The sequence below is a fragment of the Oncorhynchus masou genome, chromosome 28, assembly GCF_036934945.1.
Source record: "Oncorhynchus masou masou isolate Uvic2021 chromosome 28, UVic_Omas_1.1, whole genome shotgun sequence".
Lineage (NCBI taxonomy): Eukaryota > Metazoa > Chordata > Actinopteri > Salmoniformes > Salmonidae > Oncorhynchus > Oncorhynchus masou.
In genome coordinates this window covers 22,016,158-22,031,038 of record NC_088239.1, presented here as the reverse complement: position 1 = coordinate 22,031,038, position 14,881 = coordinate 22,016,158, and the positions used below count along the sequence as shown (strand labels likewise).

The 14,881-nt window shown below is 47.0% G+C and overlaps 1 protein-coding gene across 5 annotated transcripts in view; it reads right to left on the bottom strand.

Annotated features, from left to right (window-relative positions):
* The window catches only part of LOC135517360 (collagen alpha-1(XVIII) chain-like), a 90,155-nt gene extending 75,793 nt beyond the window's left edge, over window positions 1-14,362 (bottom strand). For 4 of the 5 annotated variants that reach the window (XM_064941584.1, XM_064941586.1, XM_064941587.1 and 1 more), the window contains exons 1-2: window positions 13,901-14,362; window positions 13,729-13,808 (exon numbers count right to left, since the gene is read on the bottom strand). In XM_064941584.1, coding sequence (XP_064797656.1) covers window positions 13,729-13,808; window positions 13,901-13,911 — 91 coding nt within the window. In that variant the 5' untranslated portion in view covers window positions 13,912-14,362. The remainder of the gene's footprint in view (window positions 1-13,728; window positions 13,809-13,900) is intronic. The other variant, XM_064941585.1, reaches the window with a different exon arrangement.
* Between the last annotated feature and the right edge of the window lie 519 nt (window positions 14,363-14,881).

Below are 14,881 nucleotides of genomic sequence, written 5' to 3'. Positions count from 1 at the left end.
AACACAGAATTCAACTGAAAAAAGAAAAATAGACAATACAATAGGCCTAGGGTTTCAAGCTCTGGTTGATTGAAAATGTCATGATATTTAGTGATGTTGATTTGTGTTTGGTTGTCAACGCAACCAAATGTCAACATTTGAAGGAGATGTATCTTCTGCTTGGACAGTTTCATGTGCCACTGACTTAGTCTGGTTTAAATTCCAGTTAGTCTACATTTTAATAATTGACAATTGTTGGATTCACGTCTCCATCTTCACCAAAAATGTAAGTTAAAGAATAGGACTAAATCAAATCAAACGAAACATTTTAAGTGTTTTTTTGTTTAAAACAATTTATCACATAAATATTGTGTTCTTCAATGTCAAAGTTTGGGGTGGCAGGTAGCCTAGTGGTTAGAGTGTTGGAGTAGTAACTGAAAGGTTGCAAGATCAAATCCCTGAACTGACAAGGTAAAATCAGTTGTTCTGCCACTGAACAAGGCAGTTCACCCACGGTTCCTAGGCTGTCATTGAATGTAAGAATTTCTTCTTAACTGACTTGCCTAGTTAAAAAAAAGTTACAGGACTTTGATGTTAAATCTGTTAGTTTGCCATGGCTAGCTAGCTGGATGGCTAATGTTTGCATTTAAATAATGCAGCAGGCATCTCCGGCTTTTTTGTTTCACCTGCCGGTTGGAAGGTGGAGACTGCTGTGTCTGAGATGTCAGAGAGACAGAGGGACTGGTCCTGACCACTGAGACTGCTGTGTCTGAGATGTCAGAGAGACAGAGGGACTGGTCCTGACCACTGAGACGGCTGTGTCTGAGATGTCAGAGAGGCAGAGGGACTGGTCCTGACCACTGAGACTGCTGTGTCTGAGATGTCAGAGAGGCAGAGGGACTGGTCCTGACCACTGAGACTGCTGTGTCTGAGATGTCAGAGAGACAGAGGGACTGGTCCTGACCACTGAGACGGCTGTGTCTGAGATGTCAGAGAGGCAGAGGGACTGGTCCTGACCACTGAGACTGCTGTGTCTGAGATGTCAGAGAGGCAGAGGGACTGGTCAGAGAGGCAGAGGGACTGGTCCTGACCACTGAGACTGCTGTGTCTGAGATGTCAGAGAGGCAGAGGGACTGGTCCTGACCACTGAGACGGATGTGTCTGAGATGTCAGAGAGGCAGAGGGACTGGTCCTGACCACTGAGACTGCTGTGTCTGAGATGTCAGAGAGAGAGAGGGACTGGTCCTGACCACTGAGACGGCTGTGTCTGAGATGTCAGAGAGGCAGAGGGACTGGTCCTGACCACTGAGACGGCTGTGTCTGAGATGTCAGAGAGGCAGAGGGACTGGTCCTGACCACTGAGACGGCTGTGTCTGAGATGTCAGAGAGGAAGAGGGACTGGTCAGAGAGGCAGAGGGACTGGTCCTGACCACTGAGACTGCTGTGTCTGAGATGTCAGAGAGGCAGAGGGACTGGTCCTGACCACTGAGACTGCTGTGTCTGAGATGTCAGAGAGGCAGAGGGACTGGTCCTGACCACTGAGACGGCTGTGTCTGAGATGTCAGAGAGGAAGAGGGACTGGTCAGAGAGGCAGAGGGACTGGTCCTGACCACTGAGACTGCTGTGTCTGAGATGTCAGAGAGGCAGAGGGACTGGTCCTGACCACTGAGACTGCTGTGTCTGAGATGTCAGAGAGGCAGAGGGACTGGTCCTGACCACTGAGACGGCTGTGTCTGAGATGTCAGAGAGGCAGAGGGACTGGTCCTGACCACTGAGACGGCTGTGTCTGAGATGTCAGAGAGGCAGAGGGACTGGTCCTGACCACTGAGACTGCTGTGTCTGAGATGTCAGAGAGACAGAGGGACTGGTCCTGACCACTGAGACGGCTGTGTCTGAGATGTCAGAGAGGAAGAGGGACTGGTCAGAGAGGCAGAGGGACTGGTCCTGACCACTGAGACGGCTGTGTCTGAGATGTCAGAGAGGCAGAGGGACTGGTCCTGACCACTGAGACTGCTGTGTCTGAGATGTCAGAGAGACAGAGGGACTGGTCCTGACCACTGAGACTGCTGTGTCTGAGATGTCAGAGAGGCAGAGGGACTGGTACTGACCACTGAGACGGCTGTGTCTGAGATGTCAGAGAGGCAGAGGGACTGGTCCTGACCACTGAGACTGCTGTGTCTGAGATGTCAGAGAGACAGAGGGACTGGTCCTGACCACTGAGACGGCTGTGTCTGAGATGTCAGAGAGGAAGAGGGACTGGTCAGAGAGGCAGAGGGACTGGTCCTGACCACTGAGACGGCTGTGTCTGAGATGTCAGAGAGACAGAGGGACTGGTCAGAGAGGCAGAGGGACTGGTCCTGACCACTGAGACGGCTGTGTCTGAGATGTCAGAGAGGAAGAGGGACTGGTCAGAGACGCAGAGGGACTGGTCCTGACCACTGAGACGGCTGTGTCTGAGATGTCAGAGAGGCAGAGGGACTGGTCAGAGAGGCAGAGGGACTGGTCCTGACCACTGAGACGGCTGTGTCTGAGATGTCAGAGAGACAGAGGGACTGGTCCTGACCACTGAGACGGCTGTGTCTGAGATGTCAGAGAGACAGAGGGACTGGTCCTGACCACTGAGACTGCTGTGTCTGAGATGTCAGAGAGACAGAGGGACTGGTCCTGACCACTGAGACTGCTGTGTCTGAGATGTCAGAGAGGCAGAGGGACTGGTCCTGACCACTGAGACTGCTGTGTCTGAGATGTCAGAGAGGCAGAGGGACTGGTCCTGACCACTGAGACTGCTGTGTCTGAGATGTCAGAGAGACAGAGGGACTGGTCCTGACCACTGAGACGGCTGTGTCTGAGATGTCAGAGAGACAGAGGGACTGGTCAGAGAGGCAGAGGGACTGGTCCTGACCACTGAGACGGCTGTGTCTGAGATGTCAGAGAGGCAGAGGGACTGGTCCTGACCACTGAGACGGCTGTGTCTGAGATGTCAGAGAGACAGAGGGACTGGTCCTGACCACTGAGACTGCTGTGTCTGAGATGTCAGAGAGACAGAGGGACTGGTCAGAGAGGCAGAGGGACTGGTCCTGACCACTGAGACGGCTGTGTCTGAGATGTCAGAGAGGCAGAGGGACTGGTCCTGACCACTGAGACTGCTGTGTCTGAGATGTCAGAGAGGCAGAGGGACTGGTCCTGACCACTGAGACGGCTGTGTCTGAGATGTCAGAGAGGCAGAGGGACTGGTCCTGACCACTGAGACTGCTGTGTCTGAGATGTCAGAGAGTGAGAGGGACTGGTCCTGACCACTGAGACGGCTGTGTCTGAGATGTCAGAGAGGCAGAGGGACTGGTCCTGACCACTGAGACGGCTGTGTCTGAGATGTCAGAGAGGAAGAGGGACTGGTCAGAGAGGCAGAGGGACTGGTCCTGACCACTGAGACTGCTGTGTCTGAGATGTCAGAGAGGCAGAGGGACTGGTCCTGACCACTGAGACTGCTGTGTCTGAGATGTCAGAGAGGCAGAGGGACTGGTCCTGACCACTGAGACGGCTGTGTCTGAGATGTCAGAGAGGAAGAGGGACTGGTCAGAGAGGCAGAGGGACTGGTCCTGACCACTGAGACTGCTGTGTCTGAGATGTCAGAGAGGCAGAGGGACTGGTCCTGACCACTGAGACTGCTGTGTCTGAGATGTCAGAGAGGCAGAGGGACTGGTCCTGACCACTGAGACGGCTGTGTCTGAGATGTCAGAGAGGCAGAGGGACTGGTCCTGACCACTGAGACGGCTGTGTCTGAGATGTCAGAGAGGCAGAGGGACTGGTCCTGACCACTGAGACTGCTGTGTCTGAGATGTCAGAGAGACAGAGGGACTGGTCCTGACCACTGAGACGGCTGTGTCTGAGATGTCAGAGAGGAAGAGGGACTGGTCAGAGAGGCAGAGGGACTGGTCCTGACCACTGAGACGGCTGTGTCTGAGATGTCAGAGAGGCAGAGGGACTGGTCCTGACCACTGAGACTGCTGTGTCTGAGATGTCAGAGAGACAGAGGGACTGGTCCTGACCACTGAGACTGCTGTGTCTGAGATGTCAGAGAGGCAGAGGGACTGGTACTGACCACTGAGACGGCTGTGTCTGAGATGTCAGAGAGGCAGAGGGACTGGTCCTGACCACTGAGACTGCTGTGTCTGAGATGTCAGAGAGACAGAGGGACTGGTCCTGACCACTGAGACGGCTGTGTCTGAGATGTCAGAGAGGAAGAGGGACTGGTCAGAGAGGCAGAGGGACTGGTCCTGACCACTGAGACGGCTGTGTCTGAGATGTCAGAGAGACAGAGGGACTGGTCAGAGAGGCAGAGGGACTGGTCCTGACCACTGAGACGGCTGTGTCTGAGATGTCAGAGAGGAAGAGGGACTGGTCAGAGACGCAGAGGGACTGGTCCTGACCACTGAGACGGCTGTGTCTGAGATGTCAGAGAGGCAGAGGGACTGGTCCTGACCACTGAGACTGCTGTGTCTGAGATGTCAGAGAGACAGAGGGACTGGTCCTGACCACTGAGACTGCTGTGTCTGAGATGTCAGAGAGGCAGAGGGACTGGTACTGACCACTGAGACGGCTGTGTCTGAGATGTCAGAGAGGCAGAGGGACTGGTCCTGACCACTGAGACTGCTGTGTCTGAGATGTCAGAGAGACAGAGGGACTGGTCCTGACCACTGAGACGGCTGTGTCTGAGATGTCAGAGAGGAAGAGGGACTGGTCAGAGAGGCAGAGGGACTGGTCCTGACCACTGAGACGGCTGTGTCTGAGATGTCAGAGAGACAGAGGGACTGGTCAGAGAGGCAGAGGGACTGGTCCTGACCACTGAGACGGCTGTGTCTGAGATGTCAGAGAGGAAGAGGGACTGGTCAGAGACGCAGAGGGACTGGTCCTGACCACTGAGACGGCTGTGTCTGAGATGTCAGAGAGGCAGAGGGACTGGTCAGAGAGGCAGAGGGACTGGTCCTGACCACTGAGACGGCTGTGTCTGAGATGTCAGAAAGACAGAGGGACTGGTCCTGACCACTGAGACGGCTGTGTCTGAGATGTCAGAGAGACAGAGGGACTGGTCCTGACCACTGAGACTGCTGTGTCTGAGATGTCAGAGAGACAGAGGGACTGGTCCTGACCACTGAGACTGCTGTGTCTGAGATGTCAGAGAGGCAGAGGGACTGGTCCTGACCACTGAGACTGCTGTGTCTGAGATGTCAGAGAGGCAGAGGGACTGGTCCTGACCACTGAGACTGCTGTGTCTGAGATGTCAGAGAGACAGAGGGACTGGTCCTGACCACTGAGACGGCTGTGTCTGAGATGTCAGAGAGGAAGAGGGACTGGTCAGAGAGGCAGAGGGACTGGTCCTGACCACTGAGACGGCTGTGTCTGAGATGTCAGAGAGGCAGAGGGACTGGTCCTGACCACTGAGACTGCTGTGTCTGAGATGTCAGAGAGGCAGAGGGACTGGTCCTGACCACTGAGACTGCTGTGTCTGAGATGTCAGAGAGGCAGAGGGACTGGTCAGAGAGGCAGAGGGACTGGTCCTGACCACTGAGACGGCTGTGTCTGAGATGTCAGAGAGGCAGAGGGACTGGTCCTGACCACTGAGACTGCTGTGTCTGAGATGTCAGAGAGGCAGAGGGACTGGTCCTGACCACTGAGACGGCTGTGTCTGAGATGTCAGAGAGGCAGAGGGACTGGTCCTGACCACTGAGACTGCTGTGTCTGAGATGTCAGAGAGACAGAGGGACTGGTCCTGACCACTGAGACTGCTGTGTCTGAGATGTCAGAGAGGCAGAGGGACTGGTCCTGACCACTGAGACGGCTGTGTCTGAGATGTCAGAGAGGCAGAGGGACTGGTCCTGACCACTGAGACGGCTGTGTCTGAGATGTCAGAGAGACAGAGGGACTGGTCCTGACCACTGAGACTGCTGTGTCTGAGATGTCAGAGAGGCAGAGGGACTGGTCCTGACCACTGCTGATGTGTGGTTGATTTTCTGGCGCTTTACTGCAGCCAATGCATCTGACCATCAATGGAGGATCAGCCACCTATGGAGGAGGGGCCACTATGGAGGAGGGGCTACTATGGAGGAGGGGCTACTATGGAGGAACTGGGAACGTCGGACAAAGCAACAGGCCCTTGTCTGACAGACAACATGGCTGTACTGTACCATTGATGCTCAAAGCCATACTGACTTTTCCAAACAGCCTCAACTTCAGTCGTTTTGCATCTTTCATTTCTTGTTCATTGATGAATAATGTAAAGTATTTTGTTAACAAGAGGACCACCATGGAAATAGGTTTCTAAACTTTTGCATATTATCCGCTGTGATTTTAAATGTATTGTATCCACATGTGTGGTTGTATTGTGTTATTTACAATCATCATAAACTTTATTTAAAGTGCATTAACGTTTGATTGGAACTATCCAAGCAGAAGATGAATCTCCTCCAAATGTTGATATTTGGTTGCGTTGACAACCAAATAAAATTAAATATCACTTTTGAAATACAATATAGCCCATTAACTTGTCGACAAGTTAACAAATGATATGTTGGACTCACATCTCCAACTCAACCAAAAATAAAGGTTAAAGAATGGGATTAAGCCAGTGGCTTAGATGTAACTATTCAAGCAGTAGATAGATCTCCTTTGAATGTTGATATTTGGTTGCGTTGTCAACCAAACACAATTCAATATGACTTTTGTAATACAGTAAGTAGCCTAAAGTTAAGGCTATCTTACAAACTAATGTAACGTGGCCACATTTCAAGGCTACTGTAACTAACTATACATTTCTTCTCGTGTAATCATATAAAGCGTGCATGTCCAAGATAGTAGGTTGTCGCAGGTCTGTAGAGATCTGCAATAATCATTGTGGAATCTCGTATGGTATTGATCACTTGCACCATGTACTTTTAATGTAATCTCATCTGCAATCCAGGTTAATTGATTCTGCTATTAGATAAAGCACAGTGATAAAACATTAACCTGTTGTATAAATAAATCAAATATTGTCTTCTCATTTGAACCCTGCTACACTTTTAAGTGTTTAAAAGCGCAGTGATAAACATTTGGGTGACAACTAAACCAAAAGTCAGACATTGTTTTTCCATTGGAATTTGGTTGTGATTTTAGATGGTTGAAAGCATTGTGATAACATATTGGAAATTCAACTAACTTTTGGCTGTCTTATTGAGTGGGTAAATATAGGTTGTAAATGGATTGATCAACATCTCAACCAAATATTACCCAAATATCCACGTTGAAATGACACGGTGTGCCCAGTGGGTATGGACTTCTAAGGGGGTAAGTAAGAACAAGTATTACCTCATCAAGTGAGGAACTAGAGAAATAGAATGTGCTTGAACCTCTTCTATATAAACACAGCCATACACATCTAACAATTCTATAAACATACATAGGCACGCTGGCTCAAAACTAAAGCTAGGGCGCTTTTAACTTGATGAATACTGAGGAATGTTTACCCTTACAGTGTGACAAGTATTTTTTCCTTTGTAATGGAGGCCGAGTTAAGAATGGTTCTGGTCAGCGTTACAGTACATGGTGCAGCAGACATTGACCAGACCCAGTGGGCCCTTTCCCGGCACCCAAGGGAAGCCAAGTGTTTTGCTAACAGTCTGCCTGGAAGACACTGGACTGGAAAGCCTCTCCGCCAAGTGCAAGGGGCCGGCTCGTTTTAGCAACATTACTCGAGTTAGCTTACATTAGCTTACATAAAGGTCCCACCTTCTCCTCTCCTTCCCCTGCATCTCTGTTAATTTCTCCCACACACATGTTCACACGCACAAGGTCCATTTGGGGAGAGGAGAGAGGACTAAATTGAACCACACAGTTTTTTTGTCTCCATGGTTCATGTTTGGACATGAGAGCAACACACTTCCTTGATGAATATCCATCTCCGTCCTCCTCTGCTTCATATTTTCCAGAGTTTAGGAGAGTTTGGGAGAAGAAACAGTTTGGCATGTCAAGTCAAATACAGCCACGGCGGCCAACGTCTGTTATTCAATCAGGGAGGGACAGAGGGAGCAGAGTTTTACATATAACATAAATAAATGCTTTCCATGTGGAGCATGGGCCCCATTTGTATGTCTCTTTTACTGAAACAAGGCCCTAAACCATTTGTATAACATATCTGTGGAAGGACATCAAACCATCACCTTTCTACTTTTTCTAGACAGGAACGAGGGTGTGAGTGTCACTAATACAAATCATGGATTTATGGTGAGCTAGCCCAGCAACAACTCCACGTCTCATCAGCAATGAACGGTGGCTTGCTTTACTTAAAGGACTAGTTCATCTCAAATAAGAAAGCACATTTTCAGTATTTTGCTGAAACCGATACCCGTGTCGGATTAATTACGTACCGGAGTTTACATTTGTACCCATGTGTGTAGAGATATGTGTGTAGAGACACATAAACTCAGCAAAAAAAAAAGAAACGTCCCTTTTTCAGGACCCTGTCTTTCAAAGATAATTCGTAAAAATCCAAATAACGTCACAGATCTTTATTGTAAAGGGTTTAAACAGGACAGGTACAGGATGGCAACAACAACTGCCCGAGTTACACCAGGAATGCACAATCCCTCCATCAGTGCGCAGACTGTCCGCAATAGGCTGAACTGAGGGCTTGTAGGCTTGTTGTAAGGCAGGTCTTCAGCAGCCATCACCGGCAACAAAGTCGCCTATGGGCACAAACCCACCGTCGCTGGAACAGACAGGACTGGCAAAAAGTGCTCTTCACTGACGAGTCTTTTGTCTCACCAGGAGTGATGGTCTGAATTGTGTTTATCGTTGAAGGAATGAGCGTTACACTGAGTCCTGTACTCTGGAGCAGGATCGATTTGGAGGTGGAGGGTCCGTCATGATCTCGGGCGGTGTGTCACAGCATCATCGGACTGAGCTTATTGTCATTGCAAGCAATCTCAATGCTGTGCGTTACAGGGAAGACATCCTCCTCCCTCATGTGGTACCCTTCCTGCAGGCTCATTCTGACATGACCCTCAAGCATAACAATGCCAACAGCCACCAGGGTAACATCTCACAGCAAGAACTGGCAACTCTGGTGCAGTCCATGAGGAGGAGATGCACAGCAGTACTTAATGCAGCTGGTGGCCACACCAGATACTGACTGTTTCTTTTGATTTTGACCCCCCGTTGATCAGGGACATATTCCATTTCTGTTAGTCACATGTCTGTGGAACTTGTTCAGTTTATATCTCAGTAGCTGAATCTTGTTATGCTCATACAAATATTTACACTTTGCTGAAAACAAACACAGTTGACAGTGAGAGGACGTTTATTTTTGGACTGAGTTTATATATATATGACATGAACCACAATATCATTGAGGAACATCAGGGTGGATGGAGAGGGAGGGCAGGTGGCAGGGATTTGGACACATGGTGTAAAAAAAGAACAACATCACTATCTATTTGTGGTATTTTAGATACTAATGCTCTGCCATAAGTGACTGTCCTGTTTTTGTATTTTCCATTTCTTGTATGCTAAGCCATTTTGGAACACACATCTGTTAGCATCTAACTACTGTATTCCTGTTAATATTGTACATTGTTTATATATATTTGTGTTTGTTGTTGAAGCTGTTCTTATGCATAAATATCAATGATTGTATCTTTGCTTGACCTTGTGATCAAATAAAATATATAATCTCAGCCCAAAAATGTAAAGCTCGCTCGTAAGAACTCAGCTCCACTTTGGACCACTTTTGAGGTATGAAACTTTGATTTTGCGGTGAACAACTATCCCTTTAGGGCAACACATGTCATGTCAGTGCAGTTCTCTTCACTGAGGTGTTGAGCCAGTTGACATTCATTATTGGTCATGCCACTGTGAGGGGTGATGCAGTCTGCCCTGCTACTGTACGTCTGAGCCTGCTGCCCCCACAACCAAGACAGAGCTGCCACTCAGTCATCCTTCATTACAGCTAAACTCAGCAGCCTGGCAGGAGGCCACCCTCTCTCTCTCTCTCTCTGTTAGCCCGACATGGGAGCAGCCCTGGGGGGAGAAACTCAAACTATGCAAGCCACTCTCTGGCTCAAAACTCCATGGGCCTGGTCCAGAATTAAGAGCATTCAGACAGACACACAAGCACACACACACAAGCACACACACAGGCATGCTTCAGAGTGATATATAGTATCCTCTTATCTGTCTAGTAGATCTGTGTAGTGTAGTATCCTGAGACACAGTACAGACGTTGACATTTCTTGAGGAAGCATACTGTGCTGTTCCCATAAATAGACCCTCAGTTGGTGGTCCCCACGTGGCATAAGCATGTCAGTGTTGAATAATTCCCAGCTCTCGCCTATGCAGTACGTTACTGTCAGGCCCGGGTCAACTGAGGGCAGGAGCCGCGACTGAAAACCATAACAAGTGTAATTACGCCACCGCATCGCCATCATCATCATTAGGGGCATTAGTGAAACACATGGGATTACTTCTTTCCTCCAACGACTATTCCAACGGTTATCTACTCCAACGGTTATCGACTCCAATCGTTATCTACTCCAACGATTATCTACTCCAACGGTTATCTACTCCAATGGTTATCTACTCCAACGATTATCTACTCCAACGGTTATCTACTCCAATGGTTATCTACTCCAATGGTTATCTACTCCAATGGTTATCTACTCCAATGGTTATCTACTCCAACGGTTATCTACTCCAATGGTTATCTACTCCAACGGTTATCTCTTAGACAAATTATGTAGGCTACATTACAGATCAGGTCACAGGAAAATCATTACGTCAGCACTGTCGTCCTCTGTAGCTCAGCTCGTAGACATGGCGCTTGCAACGCCTGGATAGTGGGTTGGATTCCCAGGACAACCCATATTTAAAAAGTACGCAAGCTTTGGATAAAGGCCTCCGCCAAACTCCATTATTATATTACTGTTTGGAGATGCATCACTGTGCTCCTCTTTAGTACAGCTGAAGGCCTTTTGCCTGTCTCTGTGTCTCAGATATTCATTTACAACAGTCCCATGAACACCATTAAGGGAATATTCGGCATGTGTGGAAGGCTTTCAAATTCCACCCCCCTTCCCTAACTAATAAACCATTAACATGAGTAGACTGTCTCCACATGTGCTTTAGGCCTAAGCATCTAACAATTTTCAGTCCTTTCCTCCAGTGTTGAAAAGATTCCACATAATACCTTCAAGTGGTGAATGTTGACGCTCTAGTTAGTCTATTGCAGAATTGATCCTTAGGACATTATTAACACATTTACGTTTAAGAGGCAGCAGTCTTAAACCTTTATCTGAATTGGAAACGCTTTAACATGCATTTCGACTGGGGGTAGCACACAAAGGCTGGAATGGTGCATCGTGCCTGCCGGCAGATAAATTCCACATTACCAGGCATTAAAAGCAACAAATAACCATGAGTGAATTTCCACAAACTAATTTTATGATGTTTCCAAAAGAAAAACAACTTAATTATCTTTGACAATATCTCATAAAGTAAACCCTCCTGGTATGTGTAAGGGCTCATTACATTGAGGCACACTTAAAGCAGGTATTTGTCCCGGACTAGGCTGGTAAGAAAACCATTAAGGCTCGTCCCTGTCACTGATATAAAGCATACAAGGACACATAGTTTCATTCCTCTCTTGTTACAATATATATATTTCTTCATGCAAGCATTTCATGGTAAAGTCTACAGCCGTTGTATTTGGTGCATGTGACGAATTTATTTTGACTTGGCAATATGGAACAGAAAGGGTAAAAAGTATCTAAGGCACATGTGTCAAACTCATTCCACCGAGGGCCGAGTTTGTGTGGGTTTTCGCTCCTCCCTTGTACTTAATTGATAAATTAGGGTCACTAATTAGTCAATATATATATATATTAAAAACAGACACTAGGCCCTCCATGGAATGATTTTGGCACCCCTGATCTAAGCGGTAGGACACAGCACAAAACCTCAAAATTGATAATATCAGCTCGATTTCAACAAATACATGAGATGGGACGTTTCTAGGCGACGGCTTTGTTTTTTAGAGTATTTACTGCATAGCCTACATATGCCTGGAAATATTTCTCCCTAATGGCCTCCGCTGGCAAAAGCAGAACACACTGAATATTTTTTTTCTCCAAAAAAGTGAATCATCTTCGAGCAGTTTATGAATATGGCACATCCACAAACAGCTGACAGGAAATACAGTCGAGGAAACTGTCAGGGCTGTAGAATCACCAGTTTTCCCCCAGCTCCACATTCCCCTCAGTCACAAGTCGTCATACTTCAGAGTTATTTTCCATAGAAAATTAGAGACAGCTTGCTCATATAGATTTTTGTTCTTGTAAGAGCCAAGTGACTCTAACTCCGAAAGAATGAGCTCAACAATTAAGCTCCCGGGGCCACATTACAATGACTTGGCAGCCCGTAATTATTTTATGGGGCTAGCGAAAACAAAGGTGCTTTTTGTGAGGTCATCTCATAGTGGTGATTATATGATCTCCAGAGCTTGTCAAAATGGCAATCTACGTGCCATTGAATTGACGAGGAGAGACAGTAATTACCGGTCACTCACTACCCAGGTAAATTATCAAACGGAGCCGTATATAGGCGCTAATCCCAATGCTAACCCCAATGCTAACCCCAATGAAATGAAGTTGAAGCCAAGTCAAGGACGTGTCATTGGAGACACATACACACCTTCCCCTTGAAAGTGTATCCTTTTTCTTTGGCCCGGGCCCATAACCAGTCCCAACTGTCCTGTAAAATGTCTTAACTATCTAGCTGACATCCAGTGAGGTCTACTGGATGGTTATATGCGGAAATGTATTCAAAGTGATACAAAACTCCATCTACTGCTCCAACTCAATTACATGATTGGCTACTGATACAGCAGGTAGCCTGTGTTCTTCATCTTCCAGACACGGCCATCTACTGTCTGCGTCATTGATCTGTGGCAATTCCTTTCAGTGTCCATTGCTAGCACAGTCAATACCTGCAGAGTCGCGCACATCTTGTATTACTTTTTTACCATTAGTCACGGAGCCGTCGGTGACAGATCATTGAAAAGTCTCCACAGACACCGTAGATAGAGCGCACAGCAAGCCACACAGCCAGCCACAAGAAAATGAGATACGCGACATCATCACATCTTCAGCTTTCCAAATGTATGTGATTCCACGTCAAAAACGTGTCGCACTGTATACAGTTATGAGATACACCGAGCGTAGAATGACACGTTACCCAAAGAATAATGACTGATTGGTTTAACACTTGGTTGTCGACGCTGTCAAAGACACGCGCTGTGTATTTACACCCACAAGACGCAACGAACTCAAGAGGTTTTAAGCATCAGTCTGATATTAAAAAAATAAAAATAATGTCAAGTTAAAAACATTGGTAAATCCCAACACAAGACCGACAAAGGACACGATTTACTGACCCATCACTCACTTTCATAACGCTATAATACATGCACAGCACCAGCGTCTTAAAAAGTGGAACTTCACGCAAAGGCGATTGCGCCAAGGAATTTTAGAATAGGATGTGCATGATCATAAAATCCTTTAGCTAAACTCGCACGGACTATGTAATTTCAACTAACTGTTAAGCAATGCATGCATGAATGAATGGATGCATATGTGGAAAAGTTGTGCTTAATACTTTCTCACCATACTAAACCAGTTCATCCAAATGAGAGAGAGCAGAGGGAAAATGATGAGCGTCACATACCGTCCAGAAGCTGATAAGCAGTCGACAGTTGGCAGTACCACAAGGCGATATGTATTCCAAAGGACCACAGGGAGAGGCTGCTGATAGAGGGGAAAAAGTGAATAATTTAGCTGAGTTCAATTCTCGGTTTTTCAAAACACTTTCAATGCGCGTAAAATATGTGTGAATTTACCGTGAAGTCATCTTCGATCTTGTTAAGTCCACACAAAAGTCCTCTTGTTCCAATGTGATAGTGGTAAGAGTTGGAGCCCGCTCTATCCCTCACTCACTCCCTCTTAAAAAGATCTTGCTCTCCCCCTCACTTGGACTGCCCGCATTTGCAAATGAAACAAAGGCTGCTTTAGTCCTTCAAGACTGAACCGGTCCTCAAACACTGAAATCTGACTCCTCACAGTCGCTCTTCCTGGACCACTGCTTTATCCAACTCTGCCCTCATAGAGGTCTGGTCCAAAATGATTGACAGCCTTGATAAAGATAACAAAAATGCTGTCTAAAATGAATAATACAAATACTGAGATACAGTATATTGTATACAAAAAAAGGGTAAATGATATTATTTCCTACTAATACATTTGCTCAAATTGGTTCCAATCCAAGTGCCAATGTCATTTATCAAACTCCAGGCGGTGCTATGGTCAGAAGATATGAAGATAGAGCTCTTTGACCACGCACACCAGTGGTGGGTTGGGCACCGAAAAACGGAAGACTGTGTAACATTTGGTGGTGGATCGTTGATGTTATAGGATCATTTTGCTTCCACACGTCCTGGGGCTCTTGTTAAGGTCAACGGCATCATTATTTTTATCAAGTACTTGGACATTTTAGCCAAAAACCTGGTTGCCTCTGCCAGGAGGCTAACACTTGGCCAGAAGTGGATATTCCAGCAAGACAATATCCTCAAGCACACATCAAAATCCACAAAGAAATGTTTACTTGACCACAAAATCAACATTTTGCAATGGTCATCTCAGTCTTCAGAATTGAAACCTATTGAAAACCTGTGGTTTGAGTTGAAGAGGGCAGTCCATAAGTACAGATGAAGGATATCAAGGATCTGGAAAGATTCTATATGGAGGAATGGTCATATATCCCTCCAAATGTGTTTTCCAATCTCATAAAGATTTTAGAAAAACTATCTGTGTCGTTATCCTGG